At 42.0% G+C, this 16575-nt stretch overlaps 2 protein-coding genes across 2 annotated transcripts; both read right to left on the bottom strand.

Moving 5' to 3' along the window:
• Positions 1-5263: 5263 nt before the first annotated feature.
• Positions 5264-6007, bottom strand: LOC135484765 (uncharacterized). The gene has a single exon (XM_064766443.1). The coding sequence runs from the start codon at positions 6005-6007 to the stop codon at positions 5264-5266; it is 744 nt and encodes a 247-aa protein (XP_064622513.1).
• On the bottom strand, positions 6004-7824 carry LOC135484766 (uncharacterized protein K02A2.6-like). Its single transcript, XM_064766444.1, has one exon. It carries the CDS (start codon positions 7822-7824, stop codon positions 6004-6006), a length of 1821 nt encoding a protein of 606 aa, XP_064622514.1.
• Positions 7825-16575: the final 8751 nt, after the last annotated feature.

The following is a 16575-nucleotide window of genomic DNA, read 5'->3' on the forward strand; positions in this document are numbered from 1 at the left end:
ATACAGGGGATACGGGATTTACTCCTCTACGTATCAGACAACATATAAAGATCTGCAAACTCTGGTTCAGGTTATTGTCTTTACCGGATGACAGGATAACTAAACATATCTTTCTTTGGGATTATGCAGAATGTTTGAGAGGTGTAAACAACTGGTGTTCTGGCGTGAGATCAATTTTCGACAATTGTAATTTGCTTGATCATTTTAACAATCCGAGTGTGCAAAACAGAGTGAACGTGAGGATTATTCTCAATAGAATTAAAGACATAATGATGCAACAATACACGGACCTATGGAGCGATCAACTGAATGCTATGCCAAAACTCCGAACCTACAGGTTACTTAAGCAAGACTTCTGTGTTTGTGATTACGTTTGTTTACCGCTTTCCAGAGCCGGGCGCTCTGCTCTCGCGAGAATTAGAAATGGAACTTTTCCGCTTAATATAGAACTTGGTAGATACCGCGGTATTCCGCTTGAACAGAGACTGTGCCGTAATTGTGACCACGGCTCTATTGAGGATGAATTCCACTATCTGTTGGACTGTCTTAATTATGTAAACGAAAGGATGGACCTCTTTCGAAATATTTTGACACGGACCGGTATTGACATCCAGGCTCTACCGGACAGACGCAGTCAACTCGGCTTGCTTCTCTCGGACTCTGCCACCGCTGCCCTTGTCGCGCGCTTTCTTCTCTACTCGGGGGGGGGGGGGCGATTCTGAGCTGGGGGCTCGGGGTCGGTTCTTGGGTGGGTCAGCGGTATTTGGGCTTGGGAGAGTCAAGTTGGGAATAAGTCGGTGGGGCCGGGATGGTTGTCAATGAAGAGGCAGCAGCAATGATTTAAAAGAGTTTGATGATGTTATAGTGTCTCGTAAGCCTTCATAGGCTGGCATTATTGTACGTAATGGTGACACTTTAATAAATAAATAAATACAATACGTCTTAAATAAGTGGTATCGAGTTTCAAAGTTAGCAAATCTAAATTGTGCCAATACCATATTTGTTCTTTTGTAGAGGTCATTGACCATTTCATGTACCCTTCTCCGACGGACATCATGCCCAAGAAGAATGCCAAGGTGGATTTCTTCAGTGGAAGGCCTTATTAAATTGCCATCAAAAAACACCTCGGGTGGATCATTTTGAGGGCCATATACCAATAACTTGCTCTTTGAAGCATTACATGATATTTTAAAAACAATTGAAAATTGCTTTGCAATCTTCAGCAATTTCTTCAACCCGAACAGTGTTGGAGACATGATGATTACATCGTCTGCGTATGCAAAGGCACCACAGAACACATGACCAATGTAGCACCCAAAACCTGACTTTCTTAGACCCGTTATTAATTCATCAATGTATATACCAAATAGTACAGGTGAAAGCACACCTCCTTCTTTTACCACATTCTTTACAGATAATTCTGCTGACAAAAAGTCACCCCACTTAACCCGTATTTGCTGGCTAGTATACATATTTGCTAGTAACCGTGCAATCAACGGACACAAACCCTTTTTTAATAACATTCGGAACAATCTAACGAAATGAACGCAATCAAACGCTTTACTTGCGTCTAACATTATACAATAAACATTAGTGTTACAGTTATTGTAATAATCGACCACCTGATCATTTACCACAGTGCTACAACTTGCCGTTGACAGGCCCTATTTAAAACCGAATTGTGCATCTGAAGTAGACAATACATTTTCATACTTTCGAAGGAGTATATAATCTAATACTTTGCCCATTATACTGCTTAAAGATACTCCTCGATAATTCTCGGATGAGTTTATTGACTTGCGGTTGTTTTTGGGAATAGGTATAACAGTAGACTTGGCAAAGTCAGTCGGACAATACCCATGGGCAGTCATAGAACTTTAATAGCAGTAATGATATATAGATATGAAACTTTTGGCCACCATTAATGAAGTGATCTGATCTAACTTCTGGTAAACTATCTTTCTTTCCTCGCTTCAACCGCTTTACACCAATGATCACGTCACGTACACTCACATGGTGGGTTTCATGACAGAGACTAGCACAGCATTTATGAGTTATACCATCGTTGATATCATTTTTTAACGAATTCATTTCATCGTTGTCATAGGGAACAGAATTATATAGCTTCTTGAATTTGTCAGCAAATAATTTGCATGTTGGTTCTTTCCCCTCGACATTGTCCATCGTATTTGGTAATACATTGGCAGTACCTTTAATCTTTTTGATATCCCTCCAAAATTCATTAGCTAGACGCAGGCGATAATCACTGTTTTAGGCAAGTTGAACGCGGATGACTAGTTAAAACAGCTTTACGAATTCGGCCCATTGTTATTTTTACCCTGTAGTGAATCAGCTAGTTTACCAGCTGCCACCCTATCCTGGTTCTTTTTAACCTTTCTGATAGCACAATGGTATTGCGCTCTTGTATGGCGACGTATGTTCGCCACGACACCATTATGTGGTCTGCCGTTTTCATTCCAAATCCCATGCCAAAAAATTGCCCTTCTTTTAAGATCATTAACTTCCTGGTCCCAACCTGCTCTGCCCCGCACAGTACTGGGATTATTAAAAGGGATGTTTTCCTCACTGGCAATTACTCGGGCTGATATAATATCATCATGAAAATGTTCAATCTCCTCTTTGTGGAAAGTACATGAGTAATCTCGACAATTGATAACTGCCACGGGTATGACACTATCACTGAGTTTCTCGCTTAGAGCATTCTCGTAACTGTTAATCTCATCTGGACTGGCTCGGTCCCATGACAAGGTTTTGGCAGGCTGAGCATTATTTGGGATGTTTTCTCTCCCTTGAGTCTCTACACGGATAGCCATATGAAGACTCGAGTGACCTGATGGGTTATAACCTTCGTGTAGTACACTATAGCTTTCTATTTTGTTATAAACACTCTCCGACACTATAAAGTGATCAATGAGTGATCTGGCACCAGATATCTTACTTTCGTAAGTATTATCCACATCACAAGACTCATGCATCCTCCCACATAGGAGACTCTCGTTTTGAAGGAAAGTTAACAATGCTCGTGTGTGCGTTGAAACAGCTCGGCATAGGTCAGTATTTATGTCACCGCCTATTATTATGTCCCTTGCATTATTTCCTGCAATAATTGCTGATACTTCTTGTAAGACATTTTGGAACTCTCTGAGATTATGCTGACCACCGGAATCGGTTGGCATATGTGACCTGTGCCAGTAAAATCGGGATTATGTCGGCAGTATCAATTCTGAGATAAATGGGGTCAAACAATGACAAAAGAAAAATATCGAAAAAATTGTGAAGTGTTCTATCAGTTGGTGTAATAAAATAGGTTTTCTAAATTTGACCCTTAATCCCAATTCTTCTGGCACAGGTCACATATGTTTATCAATATAATTTCGTCCTGTAATGCAGCCTTCTTAATGTTTACAGCACAAACACGATTAGACTCCCATTGTACCGGAGTTATTATGGCTTCAAAATTAGCATCCCAAGCAATGGCACAACCACCATATGGTCTCCCTGACAGTAGTGATTTACCATCCATTCCTGAAATACCATGAATATGGACATTTTTTCCAATCTCACCCCCGAGTTTATGAATCTGTTCATCGAAAAGCCAATGTTCCTGTAACAGGAGAAAGTTATTTTCAGTCATACAATCACTAGTGTATTATTTTCTCCCTGGGCCGAGACCGTTACTATTAAATGTGGTAAAGTTCAACAAGCTCATAATGGTCCTACTGGTCAATACCAATAAAATAGTCAATCTTTCAGAAGGCTTACTTATCATTAACGTCACATCTGTTGGTTGCATCCACTCTGGGACGGATATTCCTTCTGATCATGACACCTTCAGGCCACAGAGAATCACTAAGCAGTTTTGGAAAGTCAGTCTTTCCAACAGTTACCTTGAAAGACCGGTATTTCGACTCAGGATGTGATAGACACTTCACCTCGCGTACACTGATATCACAATCACGAACAAATTGTTCAATATCAGATACCTCGATACCCTTGTCCAACCTATACACAAAAACATCCCGAGAGGGTTCTGGCGCCCCTCTCAGAGTGTCATGTTTGGCCTTTCCTATTATGGCATTGCGTCTCTTACTTACCTGCCGTTTGTTTTTCTGAGCCTCATGCCTGCCCATGAGAAACCCTTCACTTTCACTTTCAGTACTATTGTTTGAAAGTAACGACTGGGTGCTACCCCGTAGGCGCATCACATCTCGGTGTGCGATACTTTGTCTCATGCCACCACGATCAGGCCGACCTCCACGGCCTCGCACAGACACATTCATGTTGATCCCTGTCATATTTTTTGCCACATCAGCGAAGGAGTATTCCATAGGTGTAATCGGTACTTGTGCTTGCGTTGGTTTCGCACGGCCACGCCCACAAGCAAGATTAGGTACGGGTAACCTTAGCACTTCAGAGAACTCCTCATTGTCTCTTATTAGTTCATCCTCCGGAGGATGACTATCACGTCTTGTTCTTTCACCTTCAATTTTAGCCAATCTGTCTACAAGCGAGATGTTATTAAGTTCCTCGGGCATTGATCTGAGTATCTTTGCTAGGTTATACGCAGACACAATAAATAACGGGACACTTGTTTCGTTGGGCAGGGCCAGTAGCAATAGAACGGAGACTTATATCGGAGGAAGACTACTAATTTATTCTTGCTGAGCAACCATGCTGTTACAACGACAACAACAACACTAATTCCAGAACGACCGGGTGTCTCACACTTCAACCGAAGACAGAAACAAATATTGATAACTGTATAATAGCATCACGCAACATCCTCCCTTTTTTAGATAGTACACATATCAGTACAGAGAAGGTTCAACTTAAACAATTATTCAAAAGGATACACTGACTTAAGAAAAGAGTTTATATGAGAACAATCACGTTTGCAGAACTATTAATTACCCAATGCTCGAACTTAGAACTCAAAATCTCAGTAATCGGACTTAAGCTGACAAGACTGATGTCTTAACTATTTGGAAGAGTCTAATCCACTAAACTACAAATTTCAAACTCACAAATGCTAAATATCACTGACTTAGTGAACATGGTCTATAAGGAATCTTCCTTTGAAAAGTTCACACAATGCCTTCATGAATATAGTATGAATGCAGAACATGTAAATTGAAATATTTTCCATCTTTCCCCTGTCAATTACAATACACATCGCAGGATATAACCTAAATCTACTACAGTAGTTTCACTCATTTTCATTGATCAAAAATCAAACAAACCATCACTTTGGAACATAATCTGCTAGGTATTTTGGCGGCTTGCTCACTCTTGAACTGCGTCTTGTTGGCGCATCAGTGGGCTGAACCGCACCAGATGTACTCTCATCAGGATTTGAATCAGTTGCGCCTGTCTCATTAGAACCATGAGAAGGTTGAATTGTTGGCGCACTTTCAACCGAATAATCAGCGTTGCCAGTAGGATTCACAGATCCCGATACAGGCGGAGGAGGAAACAGGAATGGTGGCTCCCGCACAAAAGGTACAGAAGTGTGTCGCATTTGAGACCGGTTGCGACGGTATACTCCCCCAGCACGACTTTCTATCAAGTACGTGCGATTGCCAAGTATTTGAACTACTTTTCCAAGAATCCACCTTTCCTTTTCCTTCTTCTCAAAATAAACACTCTGTCCCACTGACAGCTTTGGTAGTGCGCACGCCTTCTTATCATGACTTCGTTTCATAGCACTTTTGCGCATTTTTCTACCCTTTGACACTTCAATGTCGCCCTTTTCCATATATGGGATGACTGACCTAGTTTTGTGTCCGAGGAGCATTTCAGTAGGACTTTGTCCTGTGTCCTCTCTAGGAGTGTTCCTAAGTTCTAGCAAGGCAATGTTTGGATCAGTTCTTGTTTTCCGCGCCTTTATCAAAAGTTGCTTTGCGATCTTTACAGCGGCTTCTGCTCGACCGTTAGCAGAATGATGTCCTGGGGACGACTCGATATGAATGATTCCCCAGTCCTTCATGAATTTTCGAATTCACTAGATGTCAGTTGAGATCCGGTGTCACTTTGGAATATACGCGGGATGCCATATCTAGCAAAGTGTTTCTTAAGCACATTTATCACTTGAGAGCTAGTGATTGTTGGCAAGAAGTCAACCTCGATGAAGTTGGAGAAGAAATCCACAGTAACTAAGTACTGGCGACCAGAAATCTCAAAAATGTCTGCTCCCACTTTGTCCCAAGGACTTTGACCATCATCATGAGGGATCAGTGGTTCCTTAGGGCTACGGGCCCTAAGCTCTTGGCACGGCTCACATGTACCAACCATTTGCTTAACATCTTGCGCAAGTCCTGGCCAAAACACGAGACCTCGAGCGCGTCGGAGCATACTGTTCAGTCCCAGGTGAGCGGAATGCAAACGCTGCTTTATATCGCCACGTAGGTCACAGGGGATAAGGATAGCTTCTCCCTTGAGTATGATTCCACTTTCACAGCTAAGAGAGTCTCTAAAGTCAAAATATGGCTTAGCCTCTATCGGAGTGTCTTGTTTAGTGTCTGGCCAGCCATTCCGAATGAGACACATGAGAGTTTTCGTAGTAGGATCACGTACGGTGACGTCACGAACTTCTTCTAGTCTGGCATCTGAAATGTTCGGAAAGAAGTCAATGTTCATGACTCTTGGTCTCTCATCCAGGGTTTCAAGAAATGCTCGACTAAGGGTATCTGCTATGACGAGTTCAGATCCCTTCAGAAATTGAAAGTCAACGTCATAGCGATGCAGGCGCATAAGTAATGACTGGAGCCGTTTTGGCGCTTGGCTCAGTGGTTTCCTCAGGATTGACGCTAAAGGCTTGTGGTCATTTTCCACAATTACTTTTGTCCCATATGTGTACTGGTCGAAGCGCTCTAAACCAAAACATACCGACAACAGTTCCTTTTCAATTTGAGCCCAAGATCGCTGCGCATTAGAGAGGGAACGTGATGCATATTCTACTGGGCGTCCCTCTTGCATCAAAACTGCACCCATCCTATCCTTACTGCTATCAGTTTGAAGTTTTATTTCTTTACTCGAGTCAAAATAGGCTAGCACAGGAGCCTCGGTTAGCTTTTTGTTGACAGTTTGAAACGCTTGTTCACAGGCAGTAGACCAACTCCATTCGGCTTCCTTTCCAGTAAGTGCACGAATTGGTCCCAAATCATTGGCGAGATTTGGTAAGAAACGAGACATGTACTGTATCATGCCGCACAACCGTTTCACGCCAGCGATATCAGTAGGGGCAGGCATTTGCGTTATTGCCTCTATTTTCTGTTTATCAGGTTTTACACCTTCGTCAGTGAAGCGATGTCCATGAAATTGGATCTCAGTTTTACCAACTTCCTTCTTATCATTGTTTAGCACAATGTGTCGCTCATCACAGCGTGCATAGAGTCTCTGCAGTTTCCGATCGTTGTCCTTAAGAGCTTCATCTCTTGATGCTCCACAACCCGCTACGGTGATATCGTCCGCAATTGTGAAAACACCATCCAAACCACTCAGCGCTTCTGCTAGCTTACGCTGAAATATTTCACTACTGACTTTAAGACCGAATGGCAAACGAAGCCAGCGATAACGACCAAACGAAGTGATCATCGTAGTAAGGAGACTTGATTCATGATCTAACCTCACGTGCCAGAATGCGTTTTTCACGTCAAGTTTACTAAACACCTTTGCCCTGTTTAGCATAGGCAAAATATCATCTAGTGTTGGGAGTTTATAATGTTCCCTCATAAGGGCTTCATTCAGTGGTTGGGGATCGATACAGATTCTTAGCTTGCCATTAGACTTTTTGACAACGGCCATTTGGCTCACCCATTCCGTTGGTTCTGACACAGCGGTCATGACACCAAGTTCTACAAGTCTGTCTAATTCTTCTTTGACGCCAGTGTTTAGGCTATCGGCACATTTTTGCAAGGTAAAGCTCGCGGTTTCACTTTGGGATTTACCCTGAGGTGCGCTTCCCCAAGGTCACCAAGCTTTGATGCAGAACTTACTTGCGCTACAAAACGGTCATTGTTAACAGTGATCAATCCCATTTTCTGAATAGTACTCAGGCCAAGTAAGCATGAGAGATTATTTGGCACAACCACAAAATTCACATGTTGCACCTCTCTAGTACGAATATTGCGTAGGGGTAGGAGCGCCTCCCCCACCGGTTTCACATTTGTGCCGTTCCACATGATGAGATTCCTCGACGTAACTCTAACCTGTTCCTTTTTAACGAATCTCTGGCACAGAGTATTCACCTCTGCACCCGTATCGAGTTGAAAGTGTAAATGACAGCCGTTTACTGCCATTTTCGCCGTAAGCGTACGTTTTTCCTTCCGTTTCGACGTGACACCTTGTAGAAAGAAGTCGTCATCAGACGAGGATCCGGCGTCCTGAGTAACTCGTTTCACTTTTGGCTTTTTGCATTTCGCTGCAAAATTGTTCCTACCCGAGCAGTTTTCGCAGGTTTTGCCCCAGGCTGGACACTTTTCTTTCAGCATTAAGTGTGTCCTCCCACAGTACTTGCACTCTTTAGTTTCTACGCTTGCACTGCTGCTACTAGACTTTTTCTTGTAATGCGAGTCCTTGCGGTCACCATGTGGTTGCGACCGCCCACTAGCTTTATCATTAGCCTTAGACTTAGAGTTCGGAAAAGTTTTAGGCCTGCGGGTGCCTTTCACACCTTTCACAGATGAATCGCTTTCATTTCGCAGTGCTTTGCCCTGAACTGTGGCTTTTTCAGCGGCTTTGCAGATATTTATGCATTTTTCTAAAGTTAGTCTGGATACGCAATAGGAGTTTTTGCGTGTCTTGGTCGCGGATGCCTAAAACCACACGGTCGCGAAAAATAGAGTCCAAGCTATCAGCATGGTAATTACAAGTTTTTATTAGTGTCCTGATAGCCGAGAGAAACGCCTCAAAGCTCTCTCCCTGCCGCTGTTCACGCTTATTAAAGATAAACCGTTCATAGGTCTCATTTACTTCGCCTATCGCGTAAATGTCGAACTTCTCCAAGATTTCCTGATTCGTCCTCTCATCCTCAGGCGTTCAAACTGAAAACCGTTATAGATTTTCAGGCCTTCATCTCCCAAAGTGTTGAGGAGTAGAGCAACTTGGTAGGCCCTTTCCTGTTCCGCAAGTTTTGACAGTATTACATAGTTAGTCCATTTCTGTTTGAACAGCTTCCAATTCTCTGCCATGCATGGCATTCCCGTTGCACCTAGGTCAGGGACTTATGGAGGTTTTACCACAGGGATGGCTCGTTGAACGGGCCCTACGGCCGCCGCAGCAGGAACAGGGTCAGCCATGACGAAAAGTATAGTTGGTAGGCACCAACACAGGGAAATGTACAATGTACAGCAGTATACACTTCAGTGCACAGTATAGTAATGAATCAGCCACAGCGGGTTTTCCCAGACTGCAGATTCGGCAGAGATTACTCAAAGTCTGTAGAGTTCTGTTCGTTAAGAGTTCACTTAGACGGTAGAAAAGTACGTGAGCTTCCACCGCATGCCACCATGTTTCGTTGGGCAGGGCCAGTAGCAATAGAACGGAGACTTATATCGGAGGAAGACTACTAATTTATTCTTGCTGAGCAACCATGCTGTTACAACGACAACAACAACACTAATTCCAGAACGACCGGGTGTCTCACACTTCAACCGAAGACAGAAACAAATATTGATAACTGTATAATAGCATCACGCAACAACACTATCATCTTTTTCAAGTTTTTGTAAAGCACTTATAATGTCATCGACATTTACATTCTCTTCGTTACGCACATTCGTTGTTTTGCGTGTCACTTTCCTACCAATTTGGCTTCTCCTATCTGCTTTGCAGTAAAGAAACCAAGTACTGCTTTTTTCACATTTTCAACAGTTCCCGTTTGTAAGGAAGACACTATGTAAGCTAGAAGTGGCTGTTCCAACATTTCACTTTCCGAAAGACTCTATATGGATTTATCCAAATCCTCATGGCTACCTATAGTTTCCTTTCCTTATTTTCAGGACTTTTTTTCCTGAGGTGACCTTTGACTGCCTTTGCATTTTCCACCGGTCATTCTTGGCGACGCGCCATTATCGTCACCAGCCATTCTTTACTGTTTGGCACGTGCCAGGGGTCCGCGACCACAGTTTGCTCACTATCTTTGTTTTCCTTGATCAGTTTCGACTCACTTTGCATATGAATGGTATTAACCACTGGTATGTATGTCCTAAACACCGCAGTCAAACCAGGGCACCAATTTGCATATGAATGTCCACACACACATAATTATGCATTAGTATGTATTGAACAGACTTCTGTTGGAGATTTATGGGCGGTTATTACCGCAAATAAAGACAAACCAAAGCAAAGACACTTGTGTAGCATATCAAGGACACGTAGATTGATACTCCTGGGTGGTTATTACCGCAAATAAAGACAAACCAAAGCAAAGACACTTGTGTAGCATATCAAGGACACGTAGATTGATACTCCTGGGCGGTTCTTACCGCAAATAAAGACAAACCAAAGCAAAGACACTTGTGTAGCATATCAAGGACACGTAGAATGATACTCCTATGTGTGCCACATCAAAGACATCTGGACAATACATCACGTCAATGCGAAGTCAACAGGCGGCGCCACTGTAATTGCTGTTAGATCTATAAAGTTTATCTTCAACGACAAAACAACGCACTTATTTTCATTGTTGTAAGCAACGTGTTTTACATGAAAATAGAAATGAACCTGATGAATTTGTTTATAAATTGTAAAAGCGAATAGGGCATAATAAGGCTATTTTGGAATCTGATAGTGATGATATAACTGGGCTTTAGGCCTAGTCATATAGATTTGGGATGGAGGAGGTAGAATTATTTCTGGGCGATCGCGTTGCTAGAGCCCTAGGTGAGGTCAGGATGTCTCTAGAACAGGACTGTGCTGTTGAAGAATCGGTGGTTTTTCAACTAGAAAGCCTATTACGTGACAGCATAGATATTTGTATCGGTGATGAGTCGGTAGAAAAGATATCAACCCTTCTAGCTAGTGCGCTGCAGGAAATTCGGGCTGTGGTTGATAATCAACAAGAAATTAATGGTGAATTGGAGAAGAATGGTCCTGGTGTTCTGCCTTGCAACAACCGTGGGCGTGGAAGACCGCGGTTTGACCTTCCACGGGAACAGATAGAGTATCTTTTGAGTAAGTCGTCTGTCATTCCAGTCTGTCATTCAAGCCCTGTTTGTGTTAGGCACCTAATGTTCGAAACCAAACATTGGCATGATTAGGCCCTACTTGTGAGAACTGTTCACTAGCCTAGTCCGAAGGTTGGTTAGGGTTCACTAGTCTGTAGGTCCACTAGTCCGAATGTTCACTAGTCTGATACGATTCAATACCAATACGTTTCAAGGCTAAGCCTAACTCTAACCTTAACCCTAACCCTAACCCTTACAGGTCGTTCAAGAAAGAAAAAAAGCTATTTCATTTATTTCTAGTGTGATGTATAAATAGCACAATATTTAGAGCAGGCCCAGACTCCTTTAATTAGGGCACGGGTTGTGTAGACCCTGTTCATCCGGGGATCTTCCGAGAAAGAGCGACGCGCTCAGCTTGTTCATGTGGTGGAGATTGTCATTTCGAATAATAAAGTGATATTCTACGATAAACCAGGACTTGCCTCTATTGAATGAAATGGAACCAGGAAAACATAACATGGTGCCGAACACCGGGCAATAGTGAGTTAATTTGACGGTAGTTTTCGTTTTCATCCGAACGTTTCAAGTTTGCGGATGGCGTGCTCGATCGGGGACACTCAAATGTAGAGTGTGTACTGACTACTGTGTTGTGTACATTTGGCACTTGGTGGTGGCTGATGCACTCAATCGTGACCTGGTTGTTGACGATAACATTTTGTTATCATTTCTTCATCGGATCGGAGAGAGGTGACTGAAACTATCCGTGTACATGGTGTACCTGCTTATACGTTACGTTGCAGCACATACTCGGATACTGATGATGCTTTACTGATAGGGAGTGATGAGTGCAATGTTGGAACACTGATAGTGATATGTTTCATGGGATAGGAAGTAAGTGTAAACTCCTCCAAACTGTCTATACCTACACTAGATCTGGTCTCACCAGACTCCAACCACCAGGAATGGTATTTGTCAACTCGAACTGTGCATGATCTATAGTGAAACTCGTACTGGTCTATGTCTTATCGTCTCGTGATCGTCAATCTGCGGTTTACGAAGTTCATGTTGCCAGTGTATGTGAGTGTCGACGTCATCAGTGACGGTGTTTTGATAGCCAGTAACCAGGTGATGGTTATCTACTGCAGTACTACCTACAAGGATTGTCGGAGGTTTCAACGTGATCAACCCCTCGTCAAACAGTGATGGACATTGTTACCCGCTATGCAGTTATCTTCAGGAGTGATCCTTAGATGTCTTCGAATAATGCACACTGTTTTTGTGTATGAGAGACTAGTTTACTTCTACTGTTTCTAGATCATTATTGTTGTCTGTATAATATTCCATCTTCATAGACAATCGGTATCAAGTTACAGATATGTGGTATCTTTTAGTCGCATTATTGCATATGTTTGTGTCAACATTGTAATGTTTGTGTCAACTTTTTGCTCGCTATAATGTTCTTGATTTCCAGCTTTGCCAGTTTTCCTTGTCCGGTAGCTATACTTAGTCCTATCTTAAATTGATTTACTAGGAGGAATAGGCCTACTTATTACCAAGTTAACTTTTCATTTGTCCGACATGGTCAGCTTTTCATTTTGAGGCGTGGTAGTGCAAGGGAACTTCATGCATTACTCCTAACCATTGGCATGCTATACTCACGGTCATTTCATTTCTAATCTTAAACTCTGGGAAGACTTAATGTGTTGACACTGCGTGTAGTTATAGTTTGTGATGCGTTGCCATTTCAAATACTAGGATTTCTACTTGTCAACTCTTAGTTTTTCAGTTTTATAGCACTACAGATGGCAGACCCAGCTCCAGGTGCAGCCCCAGCCGCAGCTCCAGCTCCAGCCCCAGCTCAACCAGTATCAATCTACGTGTCCTTGATATGCTACACAAGTGTCTTTGCTTTGGTTTGTCTTTATTTGCGGTAATAACCACCCAGGAGTATCAATCTACGTGTCCTTGATATGCTACACAAGTGTCTTTGCTTTGGTTTGTCTTTATTTGCGGTAATAACCGCCCATAGAGATTTGCCCTGTTGTGATTTTCCAAATGGAATTAAACCCAAATTGAACACAACTTCTTGGATATAATTACAGTTTTCCAGTCTCGAGCTATTAACACAGACTTACTCAAGAATTCTCTCCGATCATCAATGTAATAACTGAGAAAAAGTCCAATTAATTCCAGACCCTCACGGGCCACTATACTGTCCGCCATCTTGGTTATAACCCTCATATATAAAGGCCAAAATGTTCCTTTCGTGGTTTGGTCATGACGATTCCTAAATTGACTTGGCAGTTCCTGATTGGTCATTGATGACGAGTCAGGGTCTTCCTGTTCAACGACGCATGCGCAACAACTGATGCTTAAAAGGAAGGGGTGCGCCCTGACCCGGGACGCGAAATTTTTTTCTGCAGGATACTTCTGCCACAGTGTACATCTGACAGCCAATCACAATTGGCGCAATCTTTGACGTCACACTGTTTATTTATGCATGATAATGCAAATACAATGGACGATACCGAGTCGCATGCCGAGTGCCACTTCAACTGTGAATGTGACAATAGTTCATTGTCTGACCCCAATTATGCTCAACTCAAGGTTTGTGTCGTAGTGTTTAGGAATGAATTGCACAGATTCATTGTAAAATTGATGATATTATGCGTACAAAAGAGGCATCAGCTGATCTGATCGCTGCATTGCAGTGCATGCATTGATTTGTGAAATTTTAAGGGGCAGTGACACTGACAGTGTTGCCAATGTTGATAATTATTAAAGGGACAGTGTATCCGATGTCTGCTGTTGAAGGTATCAGGCCTATTTTGGTAGTTTGAACATTGTTGAAGGGCCATTGTATAAAACACATTTTGACAAGCAAACAAAATAAATTGAATGGTGGCGCCACCTATGCATATACAGCAGAACTAGTTACACGGTTGACAGATAAACATTCAACCTCGGCTATTTTGCCGAGCACAGTACGCCTTTAACAGACACGTCCAATAAATACAGTCCACTCGACAATGAAAATACATGTTAAGATACTGCAAATAAATATATTTTAGCTAATATACTCTAACCATTTGCTAACTTGTTCTTTCCAAGATTATCAGAACACGTGGCATTGTTGACATTATTGCGCCATGTGGAAAGATGATGTCAACAAAGACACGTGCTTGCCTTGAATTCTGATTGGCTGTCAGATGTACACTATGGCAGAAGTATCCTGCAGAAAAAAATTTCGCACCCGGGACACTCGCTTGCGGGGTTCAGTTTCAATACGACAAATTTACGTTCCATGCATCTCGCATAGATTGGATCTGAAATCACACTTAAATCAAATCCTCATAAACATCCGTTTAAAAGTAAGTCCACGGCTCATTATTTTAAAGTTGTACCAACGTAAACTTCCTCACAAAAATACTCATATAATTCCCCAGATATTGACTTCTCGATTTCTTCGATTCCGATTTCGATTCTACCTGGACGTGGCCCTGTGTGACCTTCCATCGGCACACTGCAGGTCAAGATCTACGGCCTCGTGGGAAGGCCCTCTCATCACCGAAGGTTGGTATCTGTGGATGATCCGAATCGAACGAATTCTTATTCGGATCATGACCGATATCAGTGCTTGGTGACATACCTACCATAAAAATATAATTGAAAATAAGTCACTATTAAGCGATATATTGCACTTTTTACCTTTTTTAGCTTTGGCCCCCTGGTGGCCAAGTATAGAATCAGATCAGACCGAAATTAGGTGTCATTGGTCAAAATGACGTAGGGAGACATGTGTGTGAAATTTCAAGTTCATAACTTGAGCGGTTAAGAAACGTGCCATAGTTACACTCAAACGGACAATTTACGCCATTTTACCTCTGTGAACTTGAAAATTAGGTGAAATCAAAAACCCATATGATATGTGATGTATCTATGCTAGGAGTACCTACCATAAAAATATCATTGAAAACAATCACAATTAAGCTATATATTGCACTTTTTACCTCTTTTAGTTTTGGCCCCCTGGCGGCCAAATCAAAATTCAGATCAGACCGATTCAGTGTCGGCGGTTATACGATGTAGGGAGTCATGTGTAGCAGAGTCCAAGTTCATAGCTTTATCGTTTAAGAAACGTGCCATAGTTACACTCAAACAAACAATTAACGCCATTTGGACTATGTGACCATGAAAATGGGGTCAAATCAGAAACCCATATGATATGTGATGTATCCTTGCTAGGAGTACCTACCATAAACATTTAATCGAAAACAAGTCACTAATAAGCGGGGATTGCATTTTTTATCTTTTTAACTTTGGCCACCTGGTGGCCAAGTGGATAATCAGATCAGACCGAAATTAGTTGTCATTGGTTATATGACGTAGGGAGTCATGTGTATGAAATTTCAAGTTCATAACTTAAGCGGTTAAGAAACGTGCCATAGTTACACTCAAACGGACAATTTACGCCATTTTACCTCCGTGACCTTGAAAATTAGGTGAGTCAAAAACCCGTATGATATAAGATGTATCCTTGCTAGGAGAACCTACCATAGAAATTTGTTTTCGAACACAAGTCACTCATAAGAGAGATATCACACTTTTTAGGTTTCCACTTCTCAGCTCACCTCCTGGTGGCCAAGTCAAGAATAAGATCGGACCGAAATTCATTGTCAAAGGTCAGCTGACCTAGCTAGGGGGGGGCTGTGAACAAAGTTCATAGCTTTAGCGGTTAAGAACGTGCCACTGTTTTTGGAACAGGATACAGACGACGATGACGGACGACGGACACTGCGCTGTTGTATAGACTCCCCTATGGTGAGCCAAAAAGGTCAGAAAACAATATTAGTGACGTCAGAAACCTCAGATACCTCTTGCACGAATATTAAGGAAGGCTCATCCTCAATAATCTTATCCAAAATTAAATATCATCTATTTTTGAAAAGAGGGTAACATGTCAACTACGTGTTGTTATGTTGACTTTATAATACAATGTCCATTGGTTTCACTTTATTGTAGAATAAGTCTGAGAAATTTCGTCATGACTCTATGAAAGAGGTATGTCCGTGAAAGAGGAATGTCATCTTTACTTTTCTAGCCCTCCCTTCCCAGATGTATGGGTTCAAATCAGTGAAATGTGTAGATTGTGCAAAGAGAGTGTAAACAAATCCTCTTTTTTTTGTAAAATGAGACATTCCACTACCATAATTGCTCATATATTTATGTTCACAAACCTAATCATCAGTCAGTCAAAGTTTGAACAAAATTAGCCCAAAACACAAAGCCTCCTTAAAACATGAATTTTGTGACATTTCACTAGTTTTTGAGGTTTCATTGTGAAAGTGGGGTTCATAAAACCATTTTTTCTACAAAGATAACAGATCTT

The sequence above is a fragment of the Lineus longissimus genome, chromosome 3 (genome assembly GCF_910592395.1).
Source record: "Lineus longissimus chromosome 3, tnLinLong1.2, whole genome shotgun sequence".
Taxonomy (NCBI): domain Eukaryota; kingdom Metazoa; phylum Nemertea; class Pilidiophora; order Heteronemertea; family Lineidae; genus Lineus; species Lineus longissimus.

Excerpts from the sequence above, each read along its gene's own strand:
- LOC135484765 (XM_064766443.1), bottom strand. The coding sequence starts at position 6,007 with ATGAAGGACTGGGGAATCATTCATATCGAGTCGTCCCCAGGACATCAT.
- LOC135484766 (XM_064766444.1), bottom strand. The coding sequence starts at position 7,824 with ATGGCCGTTGTCAAAAAGTCTAATGGCAAGCTAAGAATCTGTATCGAT.